General features: G+C 40.1%; 2 protein-coding genes across 5 annotated transcripts; one reads left to right on the forward strand and one right to left on the reverse strand.

Moving 5' to 3' along the window:
* Window positions 1-3,663: 3,663 nt before the first annotated feature.
* LOC139782144 (putative nuclease HARBI1) lies at window positions 3,664-5,601 on the forward strand. 2 transcript variants are annotated; one of them, XM_071721092.1, is made up of 5 exons: window positions 3,664-4,113; window positions 4,180-4,321; window positions 4,459-4,755; window positions 4,896-5,104; window positions 5,186-5,601. In XM_071721092.1, the coding sequence occupies exons 1-5, from the start codon at window positions 4,013-4,015 to the stop codon at window positions 5,478-5,480; spliced, it is 1,044 nt and encodes a 347-aa protein (XP_071577193.1). In that variant the 5' UTR covers window positions 3,664-4,012; the 3' UTR covers window positions 5,481-5,601. The 2 variants fall into 2 exon arrangements, with proteins under 2 accessions (XP_071577193.1, XP_071577191.1); XM_071721090.1 differs by having other exon boundaries at window positions 3,664-4,321.
* LOC139782145 (uncharacterized) lies at window positions 5,530-7,976 on the reverse strand. Of its 3 annotated transcripts, none has more exons than XM_071721095.1 (6): window positions 7,849-7,976; window positions 7,373-7,605; window positions 7,027-7,240; window positions 6,769-6,873; window positions 6,464-6,529; window positions 5,530-6,391 (listed from the first exon to the last, which is right to left on the reverse strand). In XM_071721095.1, exons 2-6 carry the CDS (start codon window positions 7,385-7,387, stop codon window positions 6,072-6,074), a joined length of 720 nt encoding a protein of 239 aa, XP_071577196.1. In that variant the 5' UTR covers window positions 7,388-7,605; window positions 7,849-7,976; the 3' UTR covers window positions 5,530-6,071. The 3 variants fall into 3 exon arrangements, with proteins under 3 accessions (XP_071577196.1, XP_071577195.1, XP_071577194.1); XM_071721094.1 differs by lacking the exon at window positions 7,849-7,976 and adding an exon at window positions 7,728-7,844; XM_071721093.1 differs by lacking the exon at window positions 7,849-7,976 and having other exon boundaries at window positions 7,373-7,712.
* Window positions 7,977-12,188: the final 4,212 nt, after the last annotated feature.

A 12,188-nucleotide genomic window follows, 5' to 3' on the forward strand; every position in this document is an offset into this window, starting at 1 on the left:
AATTTTGTCTGAGATGATTCACATTTTACGACAACCTAACAGTCTAAATCTTCAAAGCGACACGGATAGCCTTCATCGTGATTATCTCAACATAATCGAAAAGTTTAAATCTAGCGGTCGTCATTCGCGTCACCGCCGCTCCTGACTTTCTCGCGTGTTTTTATTTATTTATAACAGTCACCTACTGTCTTTTCACGTGTCTACACGCTCCTGATTTTCTCGCACAACGAGCATGGTGCCCTTTTTTAACTTTTTGACTACTTTTACTTTTCTTCTTTACACTTAATACTAATGGTTTTTTTAAGATCTCATTGCTTCCGTACCAATGCAACACATTCTCTTAGTAGCTGGCACTATATAGAGGCTGACTTTTCCTCGCTGTCGAGCTTGATCTCTCTCTCCCTCTCTCCCTCTCTCCCTCTCTCCCTCTCTCCCTCTCTCCCTCTCTCCCTCTCTCCCTCTCTCCCTCTCTCCCTCTCTCCCTCTCTCCCTCTCTCCCTCTCCCCTCTCTCCCTCTCTCCCTCTCTCCCTCTCTCCCTCTCTCCCTCTCTCCCTCTCTCCCTCTCTCCCTCTCTCCCTCTCTCCCTCTCTCCCTCTCTCCCTCTCCTCCCTCTCTCCCTCTCTCCCTCTCTCCCTCTCTCCCTCTCTCCCTCTCTCCCTCTCTCCCTCTCTCCCTCTCTCCCTCTCTCCCTCTCTCCCTCTCTCTCTCCCTCTCTCCTCTCTCTCTCTCTCTCTCTCTCTCTCTCTCTCTCTCTCTCTCTCTCTCTCTCTCTCTCTCTCTCTCTCTCTCTCTCTCTCTCTCTCTCTCTCTTTCTCTCTCTCTCTCTCTCGAGTCGTCTATTCTTATATACAGTGTGTTCTAAAAAAGGGGGGCCAAAATTTAGGGAGATATTTCTCACACCTAAAGGATGAAAAAATGTTATATGAACATGGGTGCAAAAACGCTTTATTCAGGAGTTGTGTTGAAAATACTGTTGACTTGCACAATTACTTACACAAGAAACAATTTAAGATTAATCATTGTGGACGACAATCGTTTAATCAGTAGGTTTATTTACATTTGTTTTTAAAGTGACCTTGAGTACGGTTACAACAAATGTTGAAAATGTCCACCATTGGCGAACCATTGGACAGGCGTGTCAACACAACTCCTGAATAAAGCGTTTCCGCACCTTTGTTCATATAACATTTTTTCATCCTTTAGGTGTGAGGAATATCTCCCTAAATTTTGGCCCCCCTTTTTTAGAACACCCTGTATATATATATATTTTACTCCGTTATTTTATGTAGGTATTTAATTTATTTTTGTATATACGTTTAATTTTACTGATTTCATGTATCCTGTATATTGTTTTTTTGTAGTATCGCTGAAGATGGTCCAAAAATTCGAACCGAAACGTACGTTTAAAATTTAATTTATCATAAATAAAGGGATTAGCCTTTGTGCACCGTCAACAGCGCCTGGCTCTTACTTAGCCCGTTCCACACTCTCTTTGACTTTTCACTAGGTACTTAAAAAGCGTCCAGCTCCTATTAAAATCGTCTTTGCATAATCTTTCTCCTAAACCCCAAACCCTATTTGCAGCGATCCTTCTTTTCCTATTCAGTTCTTTTATATGATCGACCAGCCGACCGACCGAGCTACCAAAACCATATCATCCGCGTATGCTAATGACCACACTCTCACTCCTCCTAGCTCTACACCTCCTATCCCACGCTTTTCTAAATCTTTATCAATGTCCGCAATGTATAAGTTGAACAGGGCAGAACTCATCACACAGCCTTGCCTTACACCCTTCTTCGTCTTGAAGCACCTTGTGAACCCCTCCTTCGTCCTTATTGTCACTTCCGTCTCTTTGTAAATTTCCTTTATCCTGTTCATTAAACCGCGCTCCGCCCCTTTCTCTTCCATTGTCTTCCATAAAATTCCTCTGTCCACGTTGTCGAATGCTGCCTTCAGGTCCACAAATATTGCGAAAATCTTGTCATTCCCAGTCGCCATACCTTTCTCCCTCTCCCTTTGTACTATATGGTTCAAGATAAATACGTTGTCTATCGTAGACCTCCCTTTTCTAAAGCCGGCTTGGCTGTCAGGTATCATTCTTTTCTTCTCCATTGTTTCCTCTAATCTGTTCCTTAGTACTTCCGCATATATCTTGTATGCAGTGCACAGCAGAGAGATCCCTCTATAGTTGTCTGTTCTCTCTTTATCCCCCCTTTTATATAAGGGGACAACTATACTTGTTCGCCATTCAGTCGGAATTTTACCTTCCTTCCAAATGAGCTTTATTAGATCAGTTAGCCCTCTTCTTACTGCTGCGCCACTATACCACCATGCTTCCATTGGAATTTCATCGACACCTGCAGCTTTGCCTAACTTCATATTCCTGACTGCCCTTGAAACCGACGGCAAAATCGTCGCCGGTTTCCTCGGCTTCGTTGTTAATAGACGGAGTTGATACAATGGAGAAAGATGCGCAGCAGACACCCGAGGAGGCGCTGGAAATCCCGGCCAGCCAGCAAGGTGCACAGCAGCCAGCTGTGGAAGCAGCTGAGCGGGCGAGTGGCGAAGCAGCTGAGCCTTGGCAAGAGGATCGGCACAAACAACCACAAGGAGGAGACGACTTTCCGGCTGAAACGTCAGCTGACGTTTTGCTGGAGCAGATGAGCTTAGAAAGTGCAGATTTGATCATCCCACCGATAGCGGCAACGGCGGAGATCGAGAATGACTAAGCGCGTAATAAATGTATATTGCGTGTTTTTTATATTTTTATATTCCTATATTTTTTAGTTTTTATACTTGCATTCTAGTTTTTAAATCTGTTTGATAATATGCGTAAATTTGAAGAGTTTTCAATCTATTACGTAGAATAACGGTTATTAATGAGATAAACATTTATTTTGATTAAAGTGCGCAAATAATAAGAAAAGGCGTAAAATGCAGAGAAATAATAGAATTAGCATGAGTGGAAATGTGGATAATGTATTTACGCAATTTCGAGAGCATAAAGGATCTATGACGATAAGAATCGTTAAGATAAGTTTTATTGGTATTTATGCATAAAAGGGGCCTCCTCTCCGATTTCAATGACCTTGACATATGTTGTCAAGGTCACCCTCCTGAGTGACCTTCAGAAGTTTTTAGCCGGCGGTCATTGTTTATTAAAAAGTTATAAACAAAAAAAGTTTGAAAAATATAGCAGCTATTTTAAGTACTGAGAGGCATAAACGACTAATATTACGTTTTTTTTTAAAGCAGAGAATACTTTATTTCGCGAGAAAGTCGCTGTTTTACCAAAACACAACATTTAAAGCAGTAAATTGTTGATAAATTGTATATTGAATATATGTGAGTATTGGAAGGCATAAATGACTAATACATATATGTCGAAATAGTTCACGCATATACTTTCCACGCGAAACGAGTTGTCACATGGGTTCGTGGCGCGCTTTACAAGCTCGTTTAAGTAGAGGTGGTATTAAAGAAGTTAAAGTTAGTCGATCATCTGTGTGAATATTTGTGGCGATATACAATATACGAGCTTGTAAAGCGCGCCACGAACCCATGTGACAACTCGTCTCGCGTGGAAAGTATATGCGTGAACTATTTCGACATATATATATTAGTCATTTATGCCTTCCAATACTCACATAGACCGGTATTCATAGTCCGTTCTTATTTCGAAGACCGTCTTGAGTTCGGTCTTAAGATGCTCTCTAGATTCATAGTTGGAAAATAAGACAAGACCTTGAGTATAACCTCAAGATATAACTTATCGAAGATAATCTTATTTTAGAACGTCTTGATATAATTCATAAACATGTCTCATTTGATATAAGTAGTAACTTAAGGCTATGCTATTTCTATCGAATTCATAGTCGTTTAAGATTATCTTATTTGACATATATGTTGTTGAATAAGACGATCTTGGTCAAGTCGTGGTCATAGAGGACTTAAGATATTCCTGTTTGCTTTATATGTGAAATCTTGGCAGTAAAAATTGTATGTAATATGGAAATAGACAACATAAGAAATATTGAACTGTACGAAATAGATTCTGACCGTGATTCTGACAATGATGAGGATGAGAATGATGTGCGTGTTCCAAAAAGGTACATTAGAGATTGGCTAAATCCGTTTGAGTTTTACAGCAATCGAGAGTTCAAAAGACGTTTCAGATTTAACAAAGATTCTATACTTTATGGAATTCAACCTAAAATTGAAGAAGGATTTTTATACAATAATAACCGTGGTCTTCCTATACCTCCGATATTTCAATTATTAATATGTCTACGGTTCTATGCCACAAGCAGTTTTCAGGTTAAAAGATGAAATGTATTATTATATATATATATACAACAAGATGTTTAATAATTATATGTTATAATTATTTCTGAAAATTAAATAACAATTATTTATAAAAATATTGTACATATAACATTTTAATATTTGTGCAGCAAGTACTTGGAGACACTATAATCGTTTCACAGCCAACTGTATCAAGAGTAGTATTCCGAGTGTCTGTACTTCTAGCAAGGCTTTTCAAGCAATTTATAAAAATGCCTGTCACACCAGATGCTACAAGAGAAAATCATAGGCTTTTTAGAGATATAGGACGTCGCAATGGAGGCATTGGTTTACCCGGCATTGATGGAGCGATTGACTGCACACATGTGCGTTTAGTCCATACCAGGTTCCAGAACATTGACGAAGTTTATAGAAATCGAAAAGGATACTTTTCATTGAATGTACAGGTATGTACTACATATATGTAAATATAAAATTTTAATGTAATAGCATAGTTTGAATTTTAATTGCATAGCATAATTTTAATAAACAAAAATTGTTGATTTTTGAACATTAAAAATTATTAGTTTTATATGTACATACGCAGGCTGTTGTTGGACCCAGAACAGAATTTTTAGACATTGTCCCAGAATGGCCTGGAAGCCAACACGATAGTAGGATTTTCCAAAATTCTAGATTATATATGACATACACTCAAGGTCAATTATCAGGCGTTTTAGTAGGAGATGCTGGATATCCCTGTCTACCATTCCTTTTAACTCCTCTTTCGAATCCACAGACAGATGAAGAAATCACGTTAGTATTATGTCTTTAATTTTATATTATATTCATCCATTGTCCATAAAAACCCAACAAATAATATATTTTTTATTACAGTTATAATATACTTCATAGGAGAACACGAATAATTGTCGAAAGGACATTTGGAATATGGAAGCGCAGATTTCCGTGTTTGTCTAGAGGATTAAGCAACAAATTAATATGTTCAACCACAATTGTAGTTGCTTGTGCTGTGCTACATAATCTTTCATTAATTTTTAATGATGTATTACCAGAAGAAGAAATCATTGAGGAAGATAATGAAATGGAAGTGCCAGTTGATGAACCACATTGGGAACCAGGCGAGGGTTTTGCTATACGAGCAGCACTCATAGAAAGACTATTCAGATAATATTTATTATACATGATGTAATGAATATAAAAAGCAGTTAACCAAAACAATTTTTTGTTCTATTTTAAACTTTATTGATACAATATCAATGTAATTTTTTTCAATAAACTTTTATAACATACTGTTTTGATATCTTTTAAAAAGGAACACAAATCATTAATCTATTTACTTTAATATATCACTTTTTACCTTGTTATATAATAATACTACTTGTAAAAAATAATCTTTTCATTTTATGACACTTATAAAAAAATACTCTCTTATTATTTCTAGTGACTCACTTATTTAAAAAAATAATCTGTTATCATTTTTAGTGACTAACACTTATAAACAAAAATAATCTGTCATTTTCAGTGACTAGCACTTTTAAACAAAAAAATCTTATTATTTATAGTGACTAACACCTATAAACAAAAATAATCTTTTATCATTTTTTATAGTGACTAACATTTATAAACAAAAATAATCTTTTATCATTTGTAGTGATTAACACTTCTAAAAAAATAATCTCATTCATTTTTAACAACTTATATAATAAAATACTTATAAAATAAAATACTTTGAACTTTTCTGATTTTAAGGAACTTTAGTCTATGCTCTTGAAGAAGCATATTTCTCTTTTTCTTTTCGCAGCTGTAACTCAGCTAGTTCAGCCTTTGCAGTAGCTGCTCTAATTTCTAGAGCATGTATTTTATTATGAAAATCTTCTTTCAATACAGCCATTCTTTTCTCGTGAGCTTTCTGTATTTCTGCCACTTCTTTCTCTTGTTCTATGATTTGTTTTATTCTTTCGATCTTTACAGTACTTTCATTGTTAAGAGAAGTTTCAGTAATATTTGTCTCTACTTTGGTCATTTTTGTATTTCGCTTACAAACAGTATCCAAACTCTTTTTTCTCTTCAAAACACCCGCTGTAAATATAACAGTATTACATTAGTTGATCAGCAAAGAGATCAGTAAGAATCACATATCTATGTAATTACCTTGAATGGAAAAATCGATATTTTGATTTTCTTTATCTTGTGTTGTATCTTCAATTGTTACGTCAACTGAAAATGAATAATAATCAATTTAAATTCTTAACTGTAAGCAATTTTACTTTTTAAACATAGAAATATATTTATTACGGATATATATAATTACATAATCTTGTGAAACACAAAATAGACAGTAACACAAAATTGATATACATTTTTTTAATAAATAAGATTTTTCCATATTTTTATATAAGGATAATGGTGTATGATATAAATATATTTTATTTTTAATCTATTTAAATTTCACATACCTTCTTGTATTTTATATTCATTTGTTGCCTCGTCGTCATTACTTTCAGATATGACAATGGTCGAATTATTATCTGTTACAATCTTCAAAGTCTGTTTTTCCATCTCTGAAACATAAATAAAATATATTTGAATTAAATAAAATTAAGTATAATAACTTGTAACATTTTTTTGTCAAATACTTTTATCATACATAAGAATATTAATTACGTTAAATAGTGAGACAAATTGCTTATAAATATATTTATAAAACTATTTACCTTTTATTTCATTGTCCGTCATATTTGAACTAAAAAGGATAGGAGCTGTTTCCAAAAGATGCGGTGCAATTGCGGCTACGTCAGGATCAATACTTGTCTCTGGAGGTGGTGGACCACCACCAGTAGCTAGACGAGCCTGTTTTTCTTTTGTCAATAATTCTCTTTGATTCTGTTTCATGTTTGTCCATAGTTTTTTCAGTTGTGCAACTGTACGCTGTAAAAGAATAACATTTACTTAATCAGTATTAAATATAGTATATATAAAATTAAAAATAAATCGCGAATAATTGTATATTAATAATTACAATATGTTCTACAATTCAAAACATAACCTTTTTATATTTACCTCTTGGAAAATCATTGCCGAATCGTTGTACCGGTTACAGATTTCACCCCATGCAATTTCTTTATCCCGAAGCGTTGAAGAATCACTTTTTTTTACTTCAATTACATGCTTAAAATCTTTTAATATTTCTAAGAAAATTTTTTTTTCAACTGTAGCGTAATGTTTATTTTTGACATTTTAGAAAATTTATTTTCTTCGCTGACTCGTTTTGCAATAACGTTTCGACTGCGTAACTGCAAAATACAAACGCTCTTGTATTATATCATATAAAATGCCGATAAAGTTGAAGTAATATTCAGATCAGAGAATGCACATAACCATAAAGCATGATTAACGAGATGGTATAAAACTGCACCTTGAATCCAATATTCCTATTGGAGGAACTGATGGAAATATTACGGAAACAGCCGAATCGAGAATAAGCATGGTCTCAAGTACGTCTTCGCCAAGTCGATCTCAAATCAAATAAGACTTACTTGAGCGACAACTTCTTCGTGAAGATCGTCTTATTTCACGACTATGAAATCTACTGATCTTAAGTCGGTCTGGATTGAATAAGACTGACTTGATCAAGATTGTCTTAAGTGTTGACTTGAGATTCGACTATGAATACGGGCCATAGTATATTCAATATACAATTTATCAACAATTTACTGCTTTAAATGTTGTGTTTTGGTAAAGCAGCGACTTTCTCGCGAAATAAAGTATTCTCTGCTTTAACAAAAAGACTTTAATTTATCAACAATTTACTGCTTTAAATGTTGTGTTTTGGTAAATCAGCGACTTTCTCGCGAAATAAAGTATTCTCTGCTTTAAAAAAAAACGTAATATTAGTCGTTTATGCCTCTCAGTACTTAAAATAGCTGCTATATTTTTCAAACTTTTTTTCTTTATAACTTTTTAATAAACAATGACCGCCGGCTAAAAACTTCTGAAGGTCACTCAGGAGGGTGACCTTGACAACATATGTCAAGGTCATTGAAATCGGAGAGGAGGCCCCTTTTATGCATAAATACCTAAAGAAGTTGGTGGAGAAGGAGGAAGGGATAGCGGGGGCGGGAGAGGGGATCATGACGGGCAAGGTGAGGGTGGGGGAGGAGAGATGGAGGATAGTGGGAGTCTACGCAGGAGAGGGCATGGAGAAGACGCTGAGGGGGCTGGAACGGTGAGTGGAGGACAGAGAGGCGGGAGTCAGAGTGTTGATAAGGGGGGACTTTAACGCAAGGACAGGGGAGGGGAGGAAGGGAGAGAACTGGAAGGGGAGGAGGGGGAGGAAAAGAGAGGGGGGCAAGGAAAGAGACGGTCAAAGGACCGGATTATAAATAGGGAGGGTAGGCTGATGCTGGACTTCCTGGGGGAAAGAGGGTGGTGCATCTTCAACGGGAACATAAGGGGGGACGAAGAGGGAGAGTTTACATATACCGGGGGAAGGGAATGCACAGTGATAGATTACGTAATTGGGGAGGGAGAGGTAAAGGATAAAGTGGAAAAGATGAGGATAGGGGACAGGGTGGACTCTGACCATCAACCGGTAGAGGTATGGCTAAAAGGGGAGTGGGTAGGAAAGAAAGGGGGCAAAGGAGTTGAAAAAATTTGGAGGGGTGTATGGAGTGAAGAAGGGAGAAATAGGTTCAGGCAGAAGCTGGGCGGGGTAGAGTTAGGGGAGAGGGGGCTGGAAGAGGAATGGGAAGAGATGGAGGGGAGGTTGAAGGGAGCAATGAAAGAGACAGAGGAGGAGTTAAATAAGAAGGAAAGAAGGAAATTGGGCTGGTGGGATGAGAAGTGCCTAGAGAAAAAGAGGGAGGCAAGAAAAGAACTATGGAGGTGGAGAGGGGTGGGAGGGAAGGGGGAAAAATATAAAAGGAGGAAGCAAGAGTTCAGAGAGATGTGCAAAAGGAAAAAGGAGGAGAATGACAGGTGGGAAAAAAAGGCGGCGGAAATAAGTAGAGAAAGTGAAGTGTGGGAAATAGTTAATAGGGAGAGGAAAAAGAGGAGGAAAGTGACGGAAGGGATAGAGATGGCGGAGTGGAAAGAGCATTTTATGAGATTACTTGGGGGGGTGGAAGGAAGGGTCGTCAAAGGAGGAAGAGAATTGAGGCGGGAGGGAGAGGGAGGAGAGGAGGAAATAAGTAAGGAGGAAGTGAGAAGGGTCTTAAAGAAATTGAAGGAGGGAAAGGCGGCGGGGGTAGACGGTATTCCGAGCGAGGTGTGGAAGCACGGGGGGGAAGAGTTGGAGGAGTGGGTGAGAGGGTTTTGCAACAAAGTCTGGAGGGGAGGAGGGTGGCCGGAGAGCTGGAAGGAGGGGGTGATTGTGCCCATAGTGAAGAAGGGGGAAGGGGAGAGGGTAGAAGACTATAGGGGGGTTACCCTGCTATCCACCTTGTACAAGATGTACGTGGCGGTGTTAGCAGAAAGGCTGAGGGAGGAAGTGGAGCACAAGGGGATCATGCCGCCGAATCAAACGGGATTCAAGAAGGGGATGGGGACAGTGGACAACATTTATGTGCTTAACCACCTAGTGAATAGACAACTGGAAAGGAAGGTGGGAAAGGTGGTGGCATTGTTTGTGGATTTAAAGGCGGCTTTTGACTCGGTGGATAGGGAGATGTTGATAGGGGCGCTGAGGGAGAGGGGGCTTAGGGAGGGTCTGGTTGAGAGGATAGAGGAAGTGTTGAGAGAGACGAGAAGTAGGGTTAGAGTGGGAAAGGAGCTGGGTGAGAGTTTTTGGACAGCGAGAGGGGTAAGGCAGGGGTGTCCGCTGAGCCCGCTACTCTTCATTATACTGTTGGCTGACTTGGAGGAGGAGATGAAGAGAGTCAAGTGGGGTGGAATCAGGCTGGAAAAAGGAAGGGTGTATGACTTGGAGTTTGCGGATGATATGGTGCTGCTGGCGAAGAGGGAGGATGGAATGAGAAGTATGATGGAGAGGCTGGAGAGGTATTTGGATAAGAAGAGGTTGAAACTTAACGCGGAGAAAACCAAGATTATGAGATTTAGAAGAGGAGGAGGAAGGATGGCGAAAAGAAATTGGTGGTGGAAAGGAAGAAAAGTGGAGGAGGTGAAGGAGTTCCGATACCTTGGGTATACGCTACAAAGGAATGGAGGGCAAGAGGCGCACGTGAAAGAAAGGGTTAAGAAGGCGGCGGCGGTAATGGGGCAAGTGTGGGGGATAGGGAAGAGGAGGTTTGGGAAGGATTGGGGAAGAAGGCTTTGGCTATTTAACAAGCTGGTTTGGACGGTAATGGGGTACGGGGTGGAGATATGGGGTTGGGAAGAGAGAGGGGATGGAGAGGTTAGAGGAAAGATATTTGAGATGGGTGTTGGGAGTAGATAGGAGGATGCCGGGGTACTTGGTAAGGGAGGAGATGCAGAGAGAAAAATTAAGAGGTAGGGCGGGCAAGAGGGCGTGGGGGTTCGAAAGGAGGCTGGAGGAGGGAGGAGGAAGCGAGCTGGCGAGAAGGTGTTGGGAAGAGGTGAAGGAAAGAACGGGGAAGAGAGGGGGAATCTCGAGTTGGGAAGAAGGCAGGAGGAAATTTCTGAGCAATAGAGGCTTGTGGGAAGAGGAAGAGGGGGAGAGAGGGGGGAGGAAAAGACTCGACTAGAGGAAATGGTGAGGTGGGAAAGAGAGGTACAAAGAGCAGAAAGATGGGAGAAAATAAAGGAGTCCAGATATAACAAATGGTACAAGGAAGTAAAAGAGGAGCGGATACCGGAGTACCTAAAGAAAGGGTGGGAGGAAAGTAGGTGGAGTAGGGTAGCGAGATGTAGGCTGGGGAACGAAATGAGGGAGGGCAGATATTGGGAGGAGGAGAAAAGGATATGCAGACTGTGCGAGGGAAAAGAGGAGACGTGGGAGCATACGTGGGAGCGTTGTAGAGACTGGGATGAAGGGGAAGGGAGTTGGCAGGAGTCGAGGAAATGGGTGCTGGGAGTGGGGAGAGGGGGAAGGGTGGATGAAAGAGATAGAGAAGGAGAGGAACAAGAAGGGGTACGTGGAAGGGCTGGGAGGAGGGAAGGAGGGAGGTATGATTAAGGAGAGAATGAGAGAGAATGAGTGGTATGCCGAAGAGAGGGGGGGTAGAAGTGGCGCAAATGGGAATTTGGAGGCAAGAGGAAACGAAAATCTCTTTTGCGGAGAGGGTGTGTGTATGCGCGGCGGGTGTGGGTGTGGGCGGATGCAGAGGCAGAAGCTCACATCCACACCACTAGGTTAAGTAGATTTAAGTTAGATTAAGTTAGGTTAAGAAGATGTAGGGGGGGTATCCTGGAGGATGGGAGGTTCGGCGTCTCGGCGGGGGTGACGGGGCGTCGAACCTGACCTCCCACAAAACACCGGGAGGAGTGGGTGTTGTCCACATCCCGCCACACAATAGATACATCAGGGCTCATTGGGCCAAGAACTAAAGCTCATAGGAAGGTAGCCCAACTCGGGTTTTGCGTCGGGGGGCGTTCCGGACGCAATGTTAACAAGTTCCCGGGCGCCCCCCATAGACGCAGAGACGGACACCCGTGGAGTTTTAGCTGGTAAAAATCCGGCACTCCCCTCACTCCTCCCCCCGGAGGGTGAGGGAATCTTTCCCCTCCTACACCAGAGGGGGCTACCGGTCAGGAATGGCCGGTAGTAGATTTCTCCACGTTAAAAAAAAAAAGGTTAAGATGTTTAAAAATTTGTGTAAAACTTGTTGTAAAGGTTTGGGTACGTTCCTTATAAAAACGCCTTGCAAACCCTGCGGGGACAAGCAATAAATATATACATACATACGTATCCTCATATAATTCTCATAACGCTTTATTTTTAAAGTCCTCGTAAATCTTT

Source organism: Temnothorax nylanderi, unplaced genomic scaffold (assembly GCF_030848795.1).
Source record: "Temnothorax nylanderi isolate EJ_2023f unplaced genomic scaffold, tnyl_v1.0 TNYL_tig0391_pilon, whole genome shotgun sequence".
Lineage (NCBI taxonomy): Eukaryota > Metazoa > Arthropoda > Insecta > Hymenoptera > Formicidae > Temnothorax > Temnothorax nylanderi.